This window comes from Anarrhichthys ocellatus, unplaced genomic scaffold, assembly GCF_004355925.1.
Source record: "Anarrhichthys ocellatus isolate YVR2014 unplaced genomic scaffold, GSC_Weel_1.0 scaffold2, whole genome shotgun sequence".
In the NCBI taxonomy this organism is placed as follows: Eukaryota; Metazoa; Chordata; class Actinopteri; order Perciformes; family Anarhichadidae; genus Anarrhichthys; species Anarrhichthys ocellatus.
In genome coordinates this window covers 11820953-11836379 of record NW_022280032.1, presented here as the reverse complement: position 1 = coordinate 11836379, position 15427 = coordinate 11820953, and the positions used below count along the sequence as shown (strand labels likewise).

Sequence of the window (15427 nt, the reverse complement as noted above, 5' to 3'; positions counted from 1 at the left end):
TCCCTTCTATGATCAAGACCATAAAGCCCCTGTTTTCTGCTTGCAATTTCCAATTACTAGTTAATATAGCTATATAGCTTCTTATATACATTCTAATTATATTGTATATATATAGTAACTTTAATCTGAGGTGAATAGAAGTCACTAGTTGCTATTTAAAAGCTGTCAAAGCCAATGTCTACTGGTGGTTATACTGCAGCAGATTTTTTAAATGAATAATAATTGTTTAAGGATGAAGGGTAAAGGAAATACATAATCTTAAAGCAGTGGGGGGGGAGTGACAAAGTACATTAACTCAAATACAGTTTAAAGTACTTGTACTTTACTTGAGTATTACTTTATACCTCTACTCCACCATATTTCAGGGAAAATATTGCACTTTTTAACTAAATATCTATTTCAAAACGATAGTCAGTAGTTACTTTTACATACAAAACATAAGATCAGTTTATAAAATATTATGTATTATTTTAGATTAAACTAAATAATTTAAAGCTGTTAAAATTATAGACACTTCAACCAGCAACCAGTAGGCTACTGCTTACATTTTTGGGGGCGTTTTACCTTCGATACGTTAAGTGCATTATGTTGCCAATACATTATTCTTCTTTTAATTGCTTTTGAGTATTTCAACATTGTGGGATTGCTTATTTTTACTTCTCTGAATACTTCTTCCACCATTGACCTATATGGATTACATAGAGAACATTGTTTTGGGGTTTTATTTTGCCTGGAAGGGATTCTTAGCACTACATCTAATAATCTGTACAGCTGCAGTGATGCTGCAGATGCACATATGGTAAAATAATAGATGTGCAGACCTGTAACTGCACACAGGGTCAGCATGGGGGATCAGAGTCACTACACATGGTCCTCTGTACACCAGGTGATGAACAAGTCACAGCAATTTTCTTTAGGTATATCTTTTTCTTCAGGGCTTCATTTAAAACTTACTTGAGTTGCACATTTTCATTGTCTGCCTAGTTTTGTTCATGTTGCAAGTAAATATGTAAATATTAAACATTTGGTCCCTATAGGCTTTACAGCAAAAACTCTGAGGTCAGAAAGTGAGGGACAGTCCCTAAACACTGCCAGGTGTCCATGGCATGGCAGAGAACAAAGCAATTTCTTCAGTAATAGTGAAATGTTTTTATTATTATTTTGATCTCATTGCACCTTCCTTGCCACAATTTGAGAGTTATAAATCGGACTATTTTGCTGCAGTATCAGCCAGCTTCCGAGAGCAATTTTTCAGGGTGACCACAAATAAACATGGAGTAGGTCTTGTGTTTCCACACTTGATGGACAGTTGAACTTTTGATTACGTTTTTAGGTATCCGCCATTTTGATTTCCAAATCTGACAGATTTTTTGTTGTTGTTGCCTGCCTGCTGAAACATAACTTGGACAGTGTCGATACCGCAGGTCAACACAGACCAGGCTCCGTGCAGCGGCGGCAGTGTAAACGACATTGCAACCGGGAAAAGGACCGTTTCTCCAAGCTAACAAACGGGCATCTATGGGCCTCCGGGTGACATGAGAGCCAAACTCAGCCGATTTGCCGTTCAACTTTTGGGTGACGACTGATACGAAGATGGATACATGGTAATAATCGCTTGTCTTTTGGGAGAAACCAATGTAACGGTAACCTAACGTAAACCCTGTGCTTGTGGTCGTAAGGATGGTGACGCTTACTGAATCGGAAGGACACCGTCACGCAGCCTTGACACAACTGACCGATGTTAGCATCTGAGCTATCGTTTGCGACCCGGTAACGTTACCGTATTGAAATAGTTTGGTAACGTTAGGAACGTGATTAAGATATTGCTAGCGGGCTGGTTTACGACATGCATGCAAGGTAAGTGAAAGGCACCGTCGTTACACACTGTAAACGCACTGGTAGCTTATCTCCTGCTGACAATCTCTGATTTGGCATTACGTTAAGATAGCTGTCTGGATAAGATTAGTGACGCTAAATTAACCATAATATACGCAATATACCATGCTATCCGTTGATGGCTAGCGTTAGCTAACTGTCACCAGCTGATGTGAGGCCCGTCTTACAGCTGATCATGTTTGTGCTGTTGTATGACATTTAAAATACATTTCTGATTTAGCTATGGGGTAAGGACGAATTCATGAAGTGCTTAGTCTTGGCGAAAAACACCTCTTTGTTTAGCCTTGTTTATTGTTGTTGTTTATACCCACATTAGGCAGCGATCGTTATTGTGATACAGTCAATTTTAATGGTGCGTGGAAATGAGCAAGTTATGTTAAAACCTAATTTCACACTGTAAATATACTACACTCGTTCTATTGTCCGAATGCTGACTTTGCGGTATCCGAAAATATCAATTTTCATGTAGATCCTTATCCACAATTTAGACGAACACGATGGATAACGTTATGCAGCGTGTTTATCATGATAATCGACTGTTTTGTCCAATGGATGAAGGCTTGAATCATAGGCTGTTAAGATGGATTCTTTACTGTATCTGCTTTGAGTCAGGAGGTGTAAGTTTAAGATCCCTCCCTTCAAGGCATTGGCCAGTGACAGCTCCTGTCTGTCCCCAAACAGTGTTCAACTCTCATTATCACCACACCTTATCTCAAATGTGTAGTAAGATCTCTGCTGAGGATTTGTTTTGTATAGCATTATTTACTCCTGTAACTAAATGTGTGAGGCCATTCTCAAAGCAAGCTGGGTAATGTCAATACTCAGATCTGCAGCACTAACTCAATTACAGATGCATTGCTTCCTGCTCCCTCCAGAGAGGAGTGTAAGCCTAGTCACCACACTTACGCTGACTTAAATTCTTCTGCTAACTGTAAGGATGCAATGTATCTCTTCCTGGAAATTATTCTGTAACATTTGTTGTTTCTTATTTTCTCATTACCAGCTTGATGCCAATATCTCCTGGGTTTGAGTGTCTGACTGAAGTGGGTGTGTTTGTGTCTTCATTCTGTGAATTTGCTGATGCTGACTGATGTCCAGGCCATGCAATGTCAATAAGGCAAATGGCTGTTTAGCAAGATCTGACTGAGGATACTGCTCCTTGTCCATATGTAAGAGCATGCATTAGATTACATCACACAGTTAATTGTTCAGCACACAGTTCAAAATAGTGTGATTAACCTATATGCTCAACGGATCACCATGTCACATCCTCTTTTGATCAACAGCTAAGTGTGTGTGCCGGTGACGTCAGCCATGTTTTGGAAATTTGACTTGCACACATCTTCTCACCTGGAGGCTTTACTGGACAAGGAGGATGTCACGCTCATTGAGCTCATGGAGGAGGAAGATGTGTTGCAGGAGTGCAAGGCCCAGAACAGGAGGTCTGTAAATTGTCCATTGGTGTGTTTATATACTGCATATCAGCAGCATGTTATGATATTATTGCATTTGACTGTCCAGTAAGTCCTTTGGATGCTAACTGGTGCTTCTTTTCTGATCATTGTGGATTTGTAGACTTCTCCTGTTTGTGTGCCAGGACCAGTGCATGCAGGACCTGGTCCGAATGATTACTACAGAGCCCCCTACTGGTGTAGAGGAGACACGGCGCTTCAAGTAGGTGGTTGTGCAGAATATGCTGATGTAGCATACTGTATCCAGGAAAAGATGTGTTCTGCTGGTGCTGCACAGCATCATATCTTACCTGCCATTTTTTAAAGTAAAGATGAGAGTTCAATTGGGCTCAGATTAGTGAAAATAAATGGTTCTTTATCCAGCTATTTAAACCCACCTTTGATCATGCATTGTAAATGTAAAACTACTTGATTGCCTGTTGGACAACAATCTGTGGAAATCAGGACAACCCTGTTCCTGTTTTTTTTCCAGTTATTTATAATTTGGTTTTGTTTTAGCTTGGTTTTACTTCAAGGTGTGTTCTCTTCATTTATTATAGATATCCAAATATAGCATGTGAGCTTTTGACATGTGATGTGGGAGTGATCAATGATAAGCTGGGTAATGAGGAGCCTCTGCTGGAAACTCTGTATGCCTTCCTGGAGCAGCCGTCCCCACTTAACCCCCTCCTGGCATCCTTCTTTAGCAAGACAATTGGGAACCTCATCACACGAAAGACCGAGCAGGTAACACACACAAACACATTCATACAGCTACATCAAAGGGCATACTATGAGAAGATGTCATCTATGTTTGTTGTGTTGTCGTGATTTCATTCACAAAGTCTGAGGGGTGCTAACAATGACAACTACTCTCAACCATTATAGTTGTAGAAGTTTTATTTATTTTGGAACACGTAAAGCAGTGCACAAAGTTCAGATATTACCCTGTTAGTGGGGACGTTGGCCTGTCTATCTGACCAGCTGGTTGGAACTGACATTGTGAATGGTTATTTATGTTCCAGAGGTGACATGGACCATCACTTTGGTCCATGACACTTCATTCAAAAACTAATCGCTGGACTTAACGAAAGTTCCGTGGATATCACTGCCACTTGTACTCAGTTCACCAAATTTACAAAATAACCCATATTTTCTCACTTACCACTACTACTAGTGATATAGTCCACACTGCACACCTTAATATACATTTGTGTAAATATGTATTCTTGCAAGTGGATAGGAGCTATATAGAGATGTAATGTTTGCATTATCTATAGCTTGTGATTATGTGTGCAAAAGGCTCAACCCTGAAGCTAAAACGTCTGTGCTGTACATTGACTCTAACAGCGCAGAATTAAAAGAGCATTTGTACTTGCATGTGCAGGTGTTTTGAAATATCTACCTCTGTAGATATTGCCGCCCCAATATGTTACATATTTTGCTGCTCAAATCACTGAAAAATTGCATTTTAAAATATTGAACAGCATGTTTTTTTTGCAGAAACAATATCCCACTTGCTCACGATATATATATATTTTCTATTTTTCGAAAATAAGCCCAAATAAAACTTTTGAAAGCAAGGTCGCATGTGCTTTTCTTGATTTTAATCTGATACCGATTTTCAGTTTAGTATAATTGGTGTGTCATGCTGTTTCCTCTGCTCTCTGCTGTGTTCAGGTGATTAGTTTCCTGCGACAGAAGGAGGGATTCCTTTCCTTGGTACTGAAGCATATCGACACATCAGCCATGATGGATGTGCTCCTGAGGCTTATCAGCTGTGTTGAGCCACCCCCTCTGAGGCTCGAGACACTTATTGTATGAGACAAATGGACCCACATTCACACCATACTTTTACACACTACACACTGACATTGTTTGCACTTATAATGTGATATTTTCTCGACAGTGGCTGAATGAAGAGAAGCTGGCCCAGAGACTCATAGAGCTCATTCACCCTGAGAGAGATGAAGAGGTAGAAGGGCATTTCAGTATTTTTATACGAATGATTAACTAATATCTTTGCTAAAACATACTACACAGACTCTTGAATAGAACATTTACAGGACAGATTGTTCATGTGTGTATTTGTGTTTTTCCTCTCACAGAGGCAGTCCAATGCATCTCAGACTTTGTGCGACATCATTCGTCTGAGCAGAGACCAGGCCAATCAGCTCCAAGAGATTTCACAGCCTGACCCTTTGCTGACTGTGCTGGAGTCGTAAGTCGGACAGATTTACACACACAAACCCGTTTGCTCTCTTTCTACAGGATGTGGAGACGATGACATACTCCGCTCTGTTTCCACAGGCAGGAGTGTGTGGAGCAGCTGCTGCAGAACATGTTCTCAGCCGAAAGTACTGAGAGCTGTATCATCAACGGAATTCAAGTTCTTCTCACATTACTGGAAATCAGGAGGCCTGTGTGAGTGTGAGAGTTTTAAGCAATTTTAAACTGTTTATAAATAATACTATCTAGTTATACTATGCAAGGATCCCAAATGTCATTTTTCCTTTGGCCCCTCTCCAGGTGAAGTTAGTCACATCTCTCTTGACCATTTATTAAATGTTCTGCTTCCTGTTTTTCATACATTTGGTCTGTTTATATATCAGGGTGGATGGTGTAATGGATGCTCAGGGATTTGAGAGAAGTTACACCGTTAACAGCAGCATTTTGTTGGCCATCCAACCACACCTGATACATTTCCACCAGCTACTTCTGGAGCCACCCAAGGTATGTAAACAAAGATATAATCACCTATAGGATCTTCATTTTAGCTGTTGTAGTATGAGACCACTGCTCATGATAAATACATATAATGATGGCTATCAATAGAAACATCAGAGATCCCTTGCACACCAGTATAATTCAGTTGCACACAATATGGAAAGCAATGGAAATTTTCACTTGCAGAGAGTGAGAGCATACTATAAATATCAGGCATGCCCCTTTCTTAAAAAGTGATGTCTGATGGCTCTGCCATTTAGACAGTAGTTGCACCTTTATAACACAACTCTGCTAAACCTTTAAACGTTTGTTCCCCAAATTCCTCTATGCCCTCCATCTGTGTGCTTTTAGCGGAATCCCATGCTGACTTCTATGGGTGTGCTAGAGGAACCATTAGGGAACACACGTCTGCACGTAGCCAGACTGGTGGCCTCTCTGCTGTATACCAGCTCTGCTAGCCACGCGGTAGTAGCACAGGAACTCTGCCGACTCAATACAATGGACCTGCTTCTGGTGAGATGTGCAAACACGCTGCATTTTTAGCCCAATAATGAGAAAGTAATGAATGTTAAATGTCCCATCGAAAAACCTTCCTTTTTTTTTTTTTTTTCAGGACTTGTTCTTCAAGTATACATGGAACAACTTCCTGCACCTCCAAGTGGAGCTTTGCGTTGCTGCCATCCTCCGGCCCTGTGCCCATGAAATGAGACTTCAGCCTGGCTTGGGATCCCAGGACAAATCCAATCCTCATCAGGATGCCTCACAGGAGCAGGCTTTGACTGATACCCCTTCTGAACCTTCAGCCACCCCTGAAAACTCTACACATAATCTAATGGTGACTCATGTAGGTTTCTCTGCTTGTGTTTGAAGCTAGAGGCTTAATTTACATTTAATCTGCTGGAACGTAGATTTAAAACAATTTATTGACTCTCTCTATTTTTCTCTCAAGTTGTTTCAGCACTGCCACCTTGTCCAGAGGATTCTGGAGGCTTGGGAAGAGAATGATAAAATACAGTGAGGATCTTAATGGCATAATGTTGTTCTTGCTAACAGGCAACAGCTGCCTATAATGGGGTGTGTGGTACCTCTGTGTTCAGGTCAGAAGGTGGTATGAGAAAAGGGTACATGGGACATCTGACCAGAATTGCCAACACAGTAGTCCACAACCTGGAGAAGGGCCCAGTTCACACACAGATTAGTAGTCTCATTACAGGTGAGTGTGGACACTCACTTTCCTATGTGAAAGAAATACACAATTGCCAGTCTACTGGAATAATGCTTTCTAAATGCTGCTGTTCTTGTGTTTTTGGATGTAGAGCTGCCAGAGGACTACAGAGGGCGCTGGGAAACCTTTGTGGACCAGACCCTGTCGGAGACTAATAGGAAGAACACCATAGACCTGGTAAAGACACACACATGCTCATCTACAGTATATAATAGCTGTCTGTAATAACACACACACTCAAACTTCAAACGTGGCATTTGCGGTGTTTTTTTCCCATGTCCAGATTGGCATTGGAAACCCACGCCCTTCCTCAGAGGATGACATGGAGAGCCCCTTCCCGAAAGAACTGACACTACAGCAGGTAGACATACATATGCACACACACACAAAACATATTGACAGACTCTGTTATCATAGATCATAATCTAATTCAAATTATAATGTGTGTTTTAGGCCTTTTCAGACTACCAGATCCAGCAGATGACGGCTAACTTTGTGGATCAGTTTGGCTTCAATGATGAGGAGTTTACTGATCATGACGACAGCATTGGGTAAATTAAATGACATTCTTCTCTGTATGACAGTGAGCTACTGTTATTGTGTGTCAATTGAGTGTTTTCTACTGTTCCTGGCAGAGCAACGTTTGACCGAATTGCTGAGATCAAAATCAACATTGATGCAGGACAGGACAATGTGAGTTATTTTATGTAATTTACACAAATTTAGTCACACATTTGTTTTATAAAGTTGTGTTTCTGTAATGCATTTGGGCTGCAAATGTCTTTTGTTAATTCTTAAAGATGCATTCATGAATTGTATGGATACACAGCCCCACAATTCAGGTTTAAGGTTTCGCCTTATTCATAGCATTTGCTATGATGCATTATGAATCTTGATGCACACTGATTAAACTAAACACATCTGCTGTGTCCACCTGTCCTTTGCAGGCTAATACAGCTGTGTTTGAGACCTGTTCCAAGGAGAGGATTCAGCCCTTTGACGACGATGAAGAGGACATTTGGGAGGAGAAAGAGATCAAATTTGCAGCACAAACCAAGTCCCGTAACAGGTAGACACACAGCAATAAATACTGATGAGCCACGCTCTGGATTTTATTTCAGCATTACGCTTGAATTATTATATGAATTAGTTGTCCTTGCTCAGTCAAACATACAAAAATGTTTTGTGTGATTCAAGATTCGGTGGGTCACGATCATCCCAGAGCCCAGCAGCCAGTAAAGATTGTGATAGGACGGCAGCTTCTGGCACCGAGGCCTCTGACAGAGCAGCAGACTCGGACTCCGAGGAGGGAGAGAATCCCAAAGAGGACCTGGATCCTTTCTCAAGCCAGGGCCAGACCGATGGAACAAAGAGTGAGAAATATTGTCTTCTGTAGTGATGCATAATGGTTTTGCCCATATGTAAGGGCCTGAAGCAGGGTTTGAGCATGTGTCTCATGGCGTTCAGGCACTGGCTGGGTAGCAGACTTTGGGGAGGTGAACTCAAAGGCTCCTGCAGCAGGAGTGGGCTTTTCTGCCTGGGACACTCCAGACTCCAAACCAGCTGCCACAGAGGCGGAGGAGAAAGGATGGGCCAAGTTCACTGACTTCCAGCCTTTCTGTTGGTGAGTCTGAGTGTGGTCTAAATATGAGGATCTGAAAGCTTTGTTTTGATAAAGCTATTGTGGTAAAATACTACTAATACGTTTGCATCACCCTTTCAGTAATTACAAAACTACACATTAAGGCAAAAAAAGGAAATTGTGGTAATAGTTGAATGAGAATATATTTGAAGAAAAGCCCCAGCATGTATTTACAGCTTGAAATTAAACATTTTAAACATTGGTTGTACCAGTTGTTTGTTTGTTAAATTGCTAAAAAATATATATTTTTGCACAAGCAACATAGATACTCACTATAATGGGGACAAATTCAACCTTGCATTTCAATGCATGTGTGTCTGCAGTTTATTGTCTGTACTGTTTACTTATCTGTTACTTGTATCCGCAGCTCTGAAACAGGCCCTAGATGTAGCTCTCCTGTGGACTCTGAGCTCAGCGGACCAGGCAACACCAAACCCAACCAGAACCGTAAGTTGCTGCAGCTCGGCAAATTAACGCAGTAACTTGTATTATTTTTTGAAAAACTTTTTTTAATATGTAAAATTGACAATTGCAAATATAAATGTGATACCACAATTAACTTTTCATTCTATTATTAGAATGAATATAGTCAAAGGATAAACAGTCAAACAGTTCATTGGACACATTAATGTACTCACTGCGAAAATAATGTGACCATATGTGGCCCAGAACACCTCCAAATATGATCTGAGCGATCGGATCTCAATGTGTCTTCAATGTGTCTTGGGTGTACTTGGAGCTGTCCACTTGTGTTCGGATCACCCAAGATGCATGTTAATGCCAGGTCTGAACAGGGCCTTAGAGTCATATGACTAAAACCTATATGCATGTGGCAGCTCATTACTACTGCCTCTCAATCTCTTACCTTTATGAGTGGACCTCTCCAGGGAAATGAGCCTACAACCATTGTAAAGTCAGATAATTCTTCTTCTTCTTCGCTTTCTGCAGCGTGCGTGTGGAGTGTGTGTGTGGCGAGAAAAGCTCCACTGGTAGCGTCGGACAGCTCTTCCTCCAGCAGCTCAGACAGTGATGAGGAAGAGGGAAAGACAGAGTCTTCAACCACCGATACGGTCACCACAGAAACCATCACCACCGGGGCTGGAAAGGAGACCATTCGGCTCACTGTGGACGCCAAAAATGAAAGGGCAGTCTTCAGCAGGTAGCACACAAGTGACGTGCAGCTGCTCTATCTTGATTGTTGCAGCGTGTCCCCCTTCCCCCAGTGTACTTTCAAGTGTTTTTATAGAGCTCTTCTTCTTCTCAAAAACAATCTTTTTCCCGCACAATCTTACCTCCACCTTCTCTGTTTTTCTTCTGATATTACCCTCCTCCTGTCTGTTCCCTCCTTTCCCATCTCCCTTTGACTCCAGAGTATTCAGACCAGCAGTCAGACGGTATGTTGTGCTTAAGGTCCTTTGCTCTGGAGTGTTCCTCAAGTTGTATGAAGGCTTTAAAAGGCCATCATAAGCACTTATGTGCCACGTTTTTTTGGGGGTTTTTTTGCTTGTTGCATTTAACAGGATGTGATAACAACAATTACTCGCCATGATTCAGGACCAGCCTAATTCATCACAAGAATATACTAACTCACTGCTGGTGGCTTGTAGAGAACCTACAGGACCTCTGTCCCTATGCAAGGCTCATCCCATGTTCTCAACATAACTCTATAGTTCTTGATGATGACCCCAAGCACGCAACAGTCCACTCGGCATTAAAAAAAATGAAACGGTGGCCTGTTAACCTATGAAACTACACCAAAAGATGAGATCAGTCTATGATAACTCTTTGGTTTTTTGATACCGATTATTCTGGTCTCAGTCATAACATAAATATAAGTTTACTAACAGTATGTCAGATAGCATGCTATGAACAGAAGTTGCTACCAATCCAGCACATCACCATTCTAACAAAACAATACATTAGTAAGTTACTAACAAACAGTGCAACTACAAGCATGCTACAATGGCATCTGAGGGTAATTAGCTTAGCACAAACCTTAGCCACTGTGTGCCCAACTCCCTTTGATGTTGGCCGGTCACAGCCAGCTGTGTGTTGGCAGTAACAGGTGAGTGGATTCATGCGTTGCTGTCCGCGCTGGGCATGGTGATGATGGTATTACATTACATGGTAATGACTAGTGTGGACAGCTGAAAGCAGCAACTCTGGTGAAATTGAGCCAATTTAGCAGAAAGTAGCATCTGCAGTTTGTTCCTTACGTTATGAGTTCAGGTGACAAGCCCTGGCTATGCCCCTAGTTAGTTATAACTTCATTTCTTTGTTGTTTTGCAGCGAAGCAGTTAAGGTGCCAGTAGAAGGACTCTCCATCAAAGACAAGGAGAAAGGCAACAAGAAAGAACACAAAAAGGGAAAGAAACATGGAGACTGTCCCAACCCAACTACCACCAGTCCAACTAACCAATCGGCTGCTGTCACACAGTAAGTGTGTGTGTGTGTGTGTGTGTGTGTGTGTGTGTGTGTGTGTGTGTGTGTGTGTGTGTGTGTGTGTGTAATAACACCACTTCATTTGACAAAATGTCTCTTTATTATCTAATAACAACCACATTGTAATAAATTATTCCACTTTGTTGAGGACATATTGAGAATGAATTTATTCAAATTTTCCTCAAACGTCCACTTGGACTCGAGGACGAACTGATGACAAATTGAACAGATGTGGATGTAAGCTGCAACTTACTGTACATACTAATGTGAGGCAGTAATCCTAGTTTCCCTCTCTTTAAAATAGAAGTTACTGGTTTGTTTAACTGTAATTTAATGCAATAAGGTTATAGCCAACATTTTGTTAACCTGCATTATATAAGGGTGGAGGCAGAATATTTAGTGATAGATATCTCAAAATCTTAGTGAATGAAACCAAACTTCTCTTCATTTTCCTTTCTGTTTTTTATCATGTTGATCATTTTGTCATGTTTTTGTTTTTTTTCTTGCAGAGAGATGCAGCCATCGGCTAATGGACCGGCCTAACGATGCAGCAAAGGCACACACACACACACACATGCTCCATACCGTTCCATTCAACACACAGCAATGCCAGCTTTGCTTCACGTTAGCAGCCCTCATTTTCCCTTTTTGTGTCCGAAGAATGGTATGTGCTCAGTGTTGAGGTCACACAGCCCTCAACAGTATGTTTGCTGGGTAACACACATCTACACGTAGGTGCATTGATCTCTCCTGCACCTAAATTATAACTGAACCGCTTCAAAGAGGAATGTATGTTTCACAGAACATTTCATCGTACTACGCACCCAAAGCCAAACTCAGAATGTAATTTAAGAGAGTGACAACACTCTTCCCTGTTTTGATGAGCAGAGGTCACACTGAGTCTTTGAGGCTGTGGCACTTTAAGTAAACAAATACCGTAGTCTGAAATTTGACCTTTTTTATTAAATTCAGCATCAAATTCCAGATTGTTTGAGCACGTCTGCTCTCCGGGCATTAAATCACAAACCAGAGTTTCTTTTCTATTGGAGCATTTGACTGTTTACACTTTAGTAAAGAAAACTGTATTCAAATAATCCGCCAAGATTACAAAAGCCAAGATGCTTGCAAAGCTAGCTGCCATTTTCTCTTCAGCGTTTCATGCCAGGCAGACATTTTATTAGTACAAATGTGTGAGTGATAATTTGGCTTTTTTTTTTATACATGCTACTAAAATCATTTAGTTCGATTTCTTTGCTTTGATCACGCACAACATCAACGCTCTCTTTTTTTTATTTGGAGCCTCAGATTTGGGATCATCATGTGTCACCCCCCTCCATGTTGAAAAGTGTGTGTGCTGTTGTATTCATGTGTGAAGGCATGTGTGTGTATGTGTGTTTGAGCTCTGTCTGAGGTACAGAGTGCATTCTCAGGTCAAAGGAGAGTTATGAGGCTACAACGAAAGCACACCTGTGTAACATTCACACATACATACAGTGCTGTACACACATGCATACACAACTAAATCCTGACACGCGTGCAAAAAAAAAAAACAAAAAAAAAAACAGTGATGTCCACAATTCATATCACCGTCTGAGCTGTTTAAATGTAATATTGTGAAATTTGAACATGTATTAGGTTGTGGCTATTCTTGGTAATATGTAAACGTAATATAAATATAAACGGTATATATAAACATTATATCTATTTTTGGAATAAATCCAATGTATGGAAATGCGGTTGTTTGCAGGTTGCAACGTGTGTATTGTATGTGTGTGTGTTGTACTGTTGAAATGAGGCAATAATGACGTGTGTGTTTCAGTTAATACTCCAGCATCAGTTCCTGTTGCTCTGCTACTTGCTTCCTACATAGAGGTTGCGTGAGAGTGTGCGTGTATTTGAGTTGGTAGGCTGTGGTTTGTCGTCCTTATTTTCCGAAAGAATAATGCTGTCTTAGAGCTTGGGTCTTGTTTTCATTCAGTTTTAAACAAAATACCAGATTAACTGATCTCATTAGGAAGTGAAAACGCTGGTGAACATCGAAATAATACCAAAACTGCTGCTTCAACCTTAATATTATTATTATTATTATTATCATCATCATATTATTAGTGTGCACATACTTTTCCTATGTAAAATACTGGACAACAATTTTGCTAATCAATTAGTCATTAAGTAATTTTTCAGGCAAAATATCCCAGTTTCCCAATTTTGATCTTTTCTTTGTCTAATGTTGTAATTAACTGAATGATTTTAGGTTTTGGACTGTTGGTCAGACTTTAAGAAATGATGACAGTTGACAGACCAACCAATGTATCGATCTAATCAGTCAACTACTCAGCTAATCAATCGTCTGTGGCAGCTGTGCTCTCAACACTTTGAGAGAACACACATTCACCTTTGCCACAAAGTAAAGTGTATTAACATTATACCTTGTTGAGTACAATCTAATCATAACCGATAGAAATCATGACAAAAACAAGACCCACGTTGTTATAAACCAGAATGATTCTTTAGGTTTGTGTGTGCCGGACAGTTACGCTTTACTTTATCGTTCTCCTTGTCGCTCTCTTTCTCAGGGCAGGAGTTGACTTTAATTGCATATATGCCGATGGAACGATTTCCATAGATTGTTGTATTTATTTAAAAAGCACTTTTTCAAGAAGCACTTTTGGTTTGTATTTGGTGGTGCCAAGCGCCATCACATTATTCCCCACTCTGAGGTGGTGGGAATGTTTGACTTGAACGAGTGAATTATGTAGATACTTTAGAATACTTTTTTCTTCAATGCTTTCTGCCAAAGTGTGTCTTCCCACCAGTGTTACAGCTGGCTTTCATATCTGTGAAGTAGCCTCCATTCTTGCAATGGTGTCACAGGTCTAGATTAATCCAAACCAGTCTTTGTTTGATCCCTCTCATTTCTTTCCATCATGCGATGGAGTTATCAACAGTAAGAGAGAGGATGCCACATGTCAAAGAAAGACTTGGAAGATTCATCTTAGACCACAGATATTTTGCTTTTATCTGTTCAAACACTTTGAAGTGTTTGACGTGGAGCTGTGTAGAGTAAGCATTGGTTCAAGTCAGGGTTAGAGGAGAAAAACAGGGCTTTTTCTTTTGTCAGGGTGTGTTCAGGTCCGGATTTTCATCCCGTCCTTATCCAAACCTAAGCACTGCGTCTGACGCTTACGTTGTGTTTTTTGGTGGGTCTCCTTCACCTTGAGTGGGCTGCGTGTGCAGTGTAGCTACGAGTATGGTGTGATGTTTTGCATTAATGGCATGAGGTACAATACCATCATCTTTAAGTGCCATTAGGTTTGCACATTAGCCTCATTCACCTCATTGGGTGTGTGCTGTGTTGTACAGTGTATGCCCAAAACTTTAATTAAGAGACAATGGGTGTTCAATTGTTACTTCATCCCAGTGTCTGTTCTAAGGCCATTTCAAAGTTTAAATCTTCCTCACGTTATAGCTTATTGTGTAGGTGAGTGTGTGTGAAAGGCAGCTGTGTTGTAAAATAGCTTTTTTTTTTTGTAAAGTGGACTGATGCTGGTGTGTGTTTTTTTTCGTTTTTTTTCATTTAGGGAGTAATGTGTCTGTTTCCTGTTGTCAATTTTGCTTGTACATTCAGATATGAACCTAATAAATATGTCAGACCAAGAAGAAGCATGAGCCTGTGTTTGTCTCACATTTACAGCCTGTTATAATAAGAACACTATTGTACAAACAGAGAGCGAGCAGGACTTGGTCTATGGAGGCGCACAGATGTTTACCTTAGGGGCAGGTGAGCTAATGGATTATGTTGCCTACCGCTCCTCACACTGACAATTAATGCGACACCATCTCCCCGCAGTGCAAACATACACTTTCCTGTCACGTAGATCTGTGCTGTGAGCTGGAATGAGTTCATGTAACAGTGGGGGAGGAGCTAAACTCCCTTCTTTTGTGTTCAAAACACTTCACATATTCACTTTTCTTTAGCTTGGAGTCACATATGTCCTTGCCCATTTCCTGAGCTTGTGTGTTGTCTCTTGGCTCGGACACATC

General features: G+C 40.7%; 1 protein-coding gene across 6 annotated transcripts; it reads left to right on the top strand.

Moving 5' to 3' along the window:
• Positions 1-623: 623 nt before the first annotated feature.
• On the top strand, positions 624-15046 carry ppp6r2b (protein phosphatase 6, regulatory subunit 2b). 6 transcript variants are annotated; one of them, XM_031862858.1, is made up of 26 exons: positions 624-1604; positions 2900-3065; positions 3183-3338; positions 3472-3570; positions 3908-4094; positions 5028-5165; positions 5257-5322; positions 5456-5568; positions 5658-5771; positions 5960-6080; positions 6426-6587; positions 6688-6909; positions 7024-7088; positions 7172-7287; positions 7391-7476; positions 7583-7660; positions 7753-7850; positions 7935-7992; positions 8247-8368; positions 8497-8672; positions 8767-8923; positions 9309-9388; positions 9890-10100; positions 10312-10335; positions 11231-11377; positions 11893-15046. In XM_031862858.1, the coding sequence occupies exons 3-26, from the start codon at positions 3211-3213 to the stop codon at positions 11924-11926; spliced, it is 2802 nt and encodes a 933-aa protein (XP_031718718.1). In that variant the 5' UTR covers positions 624-1604; positions 2900-3065; positions 3183-3210; the 3' UTR covers positions 11927-15046. The 6 variants fall into 6 exon arrangements, with proteins under 6 accessions (XP_031718718.1, XP_031718706.1, XP_031718689.1 ...); XM_031862846.1 differs by having other exon boundaries at positions 626-1604; positions 2995-3065; positions 6688-6918; XM_031862829.1 differs by having other exon boundaries at positions 626-1604; positions 6688-6918.
• Positions 15047-15427: the final 381 nt, after the last annotated feature.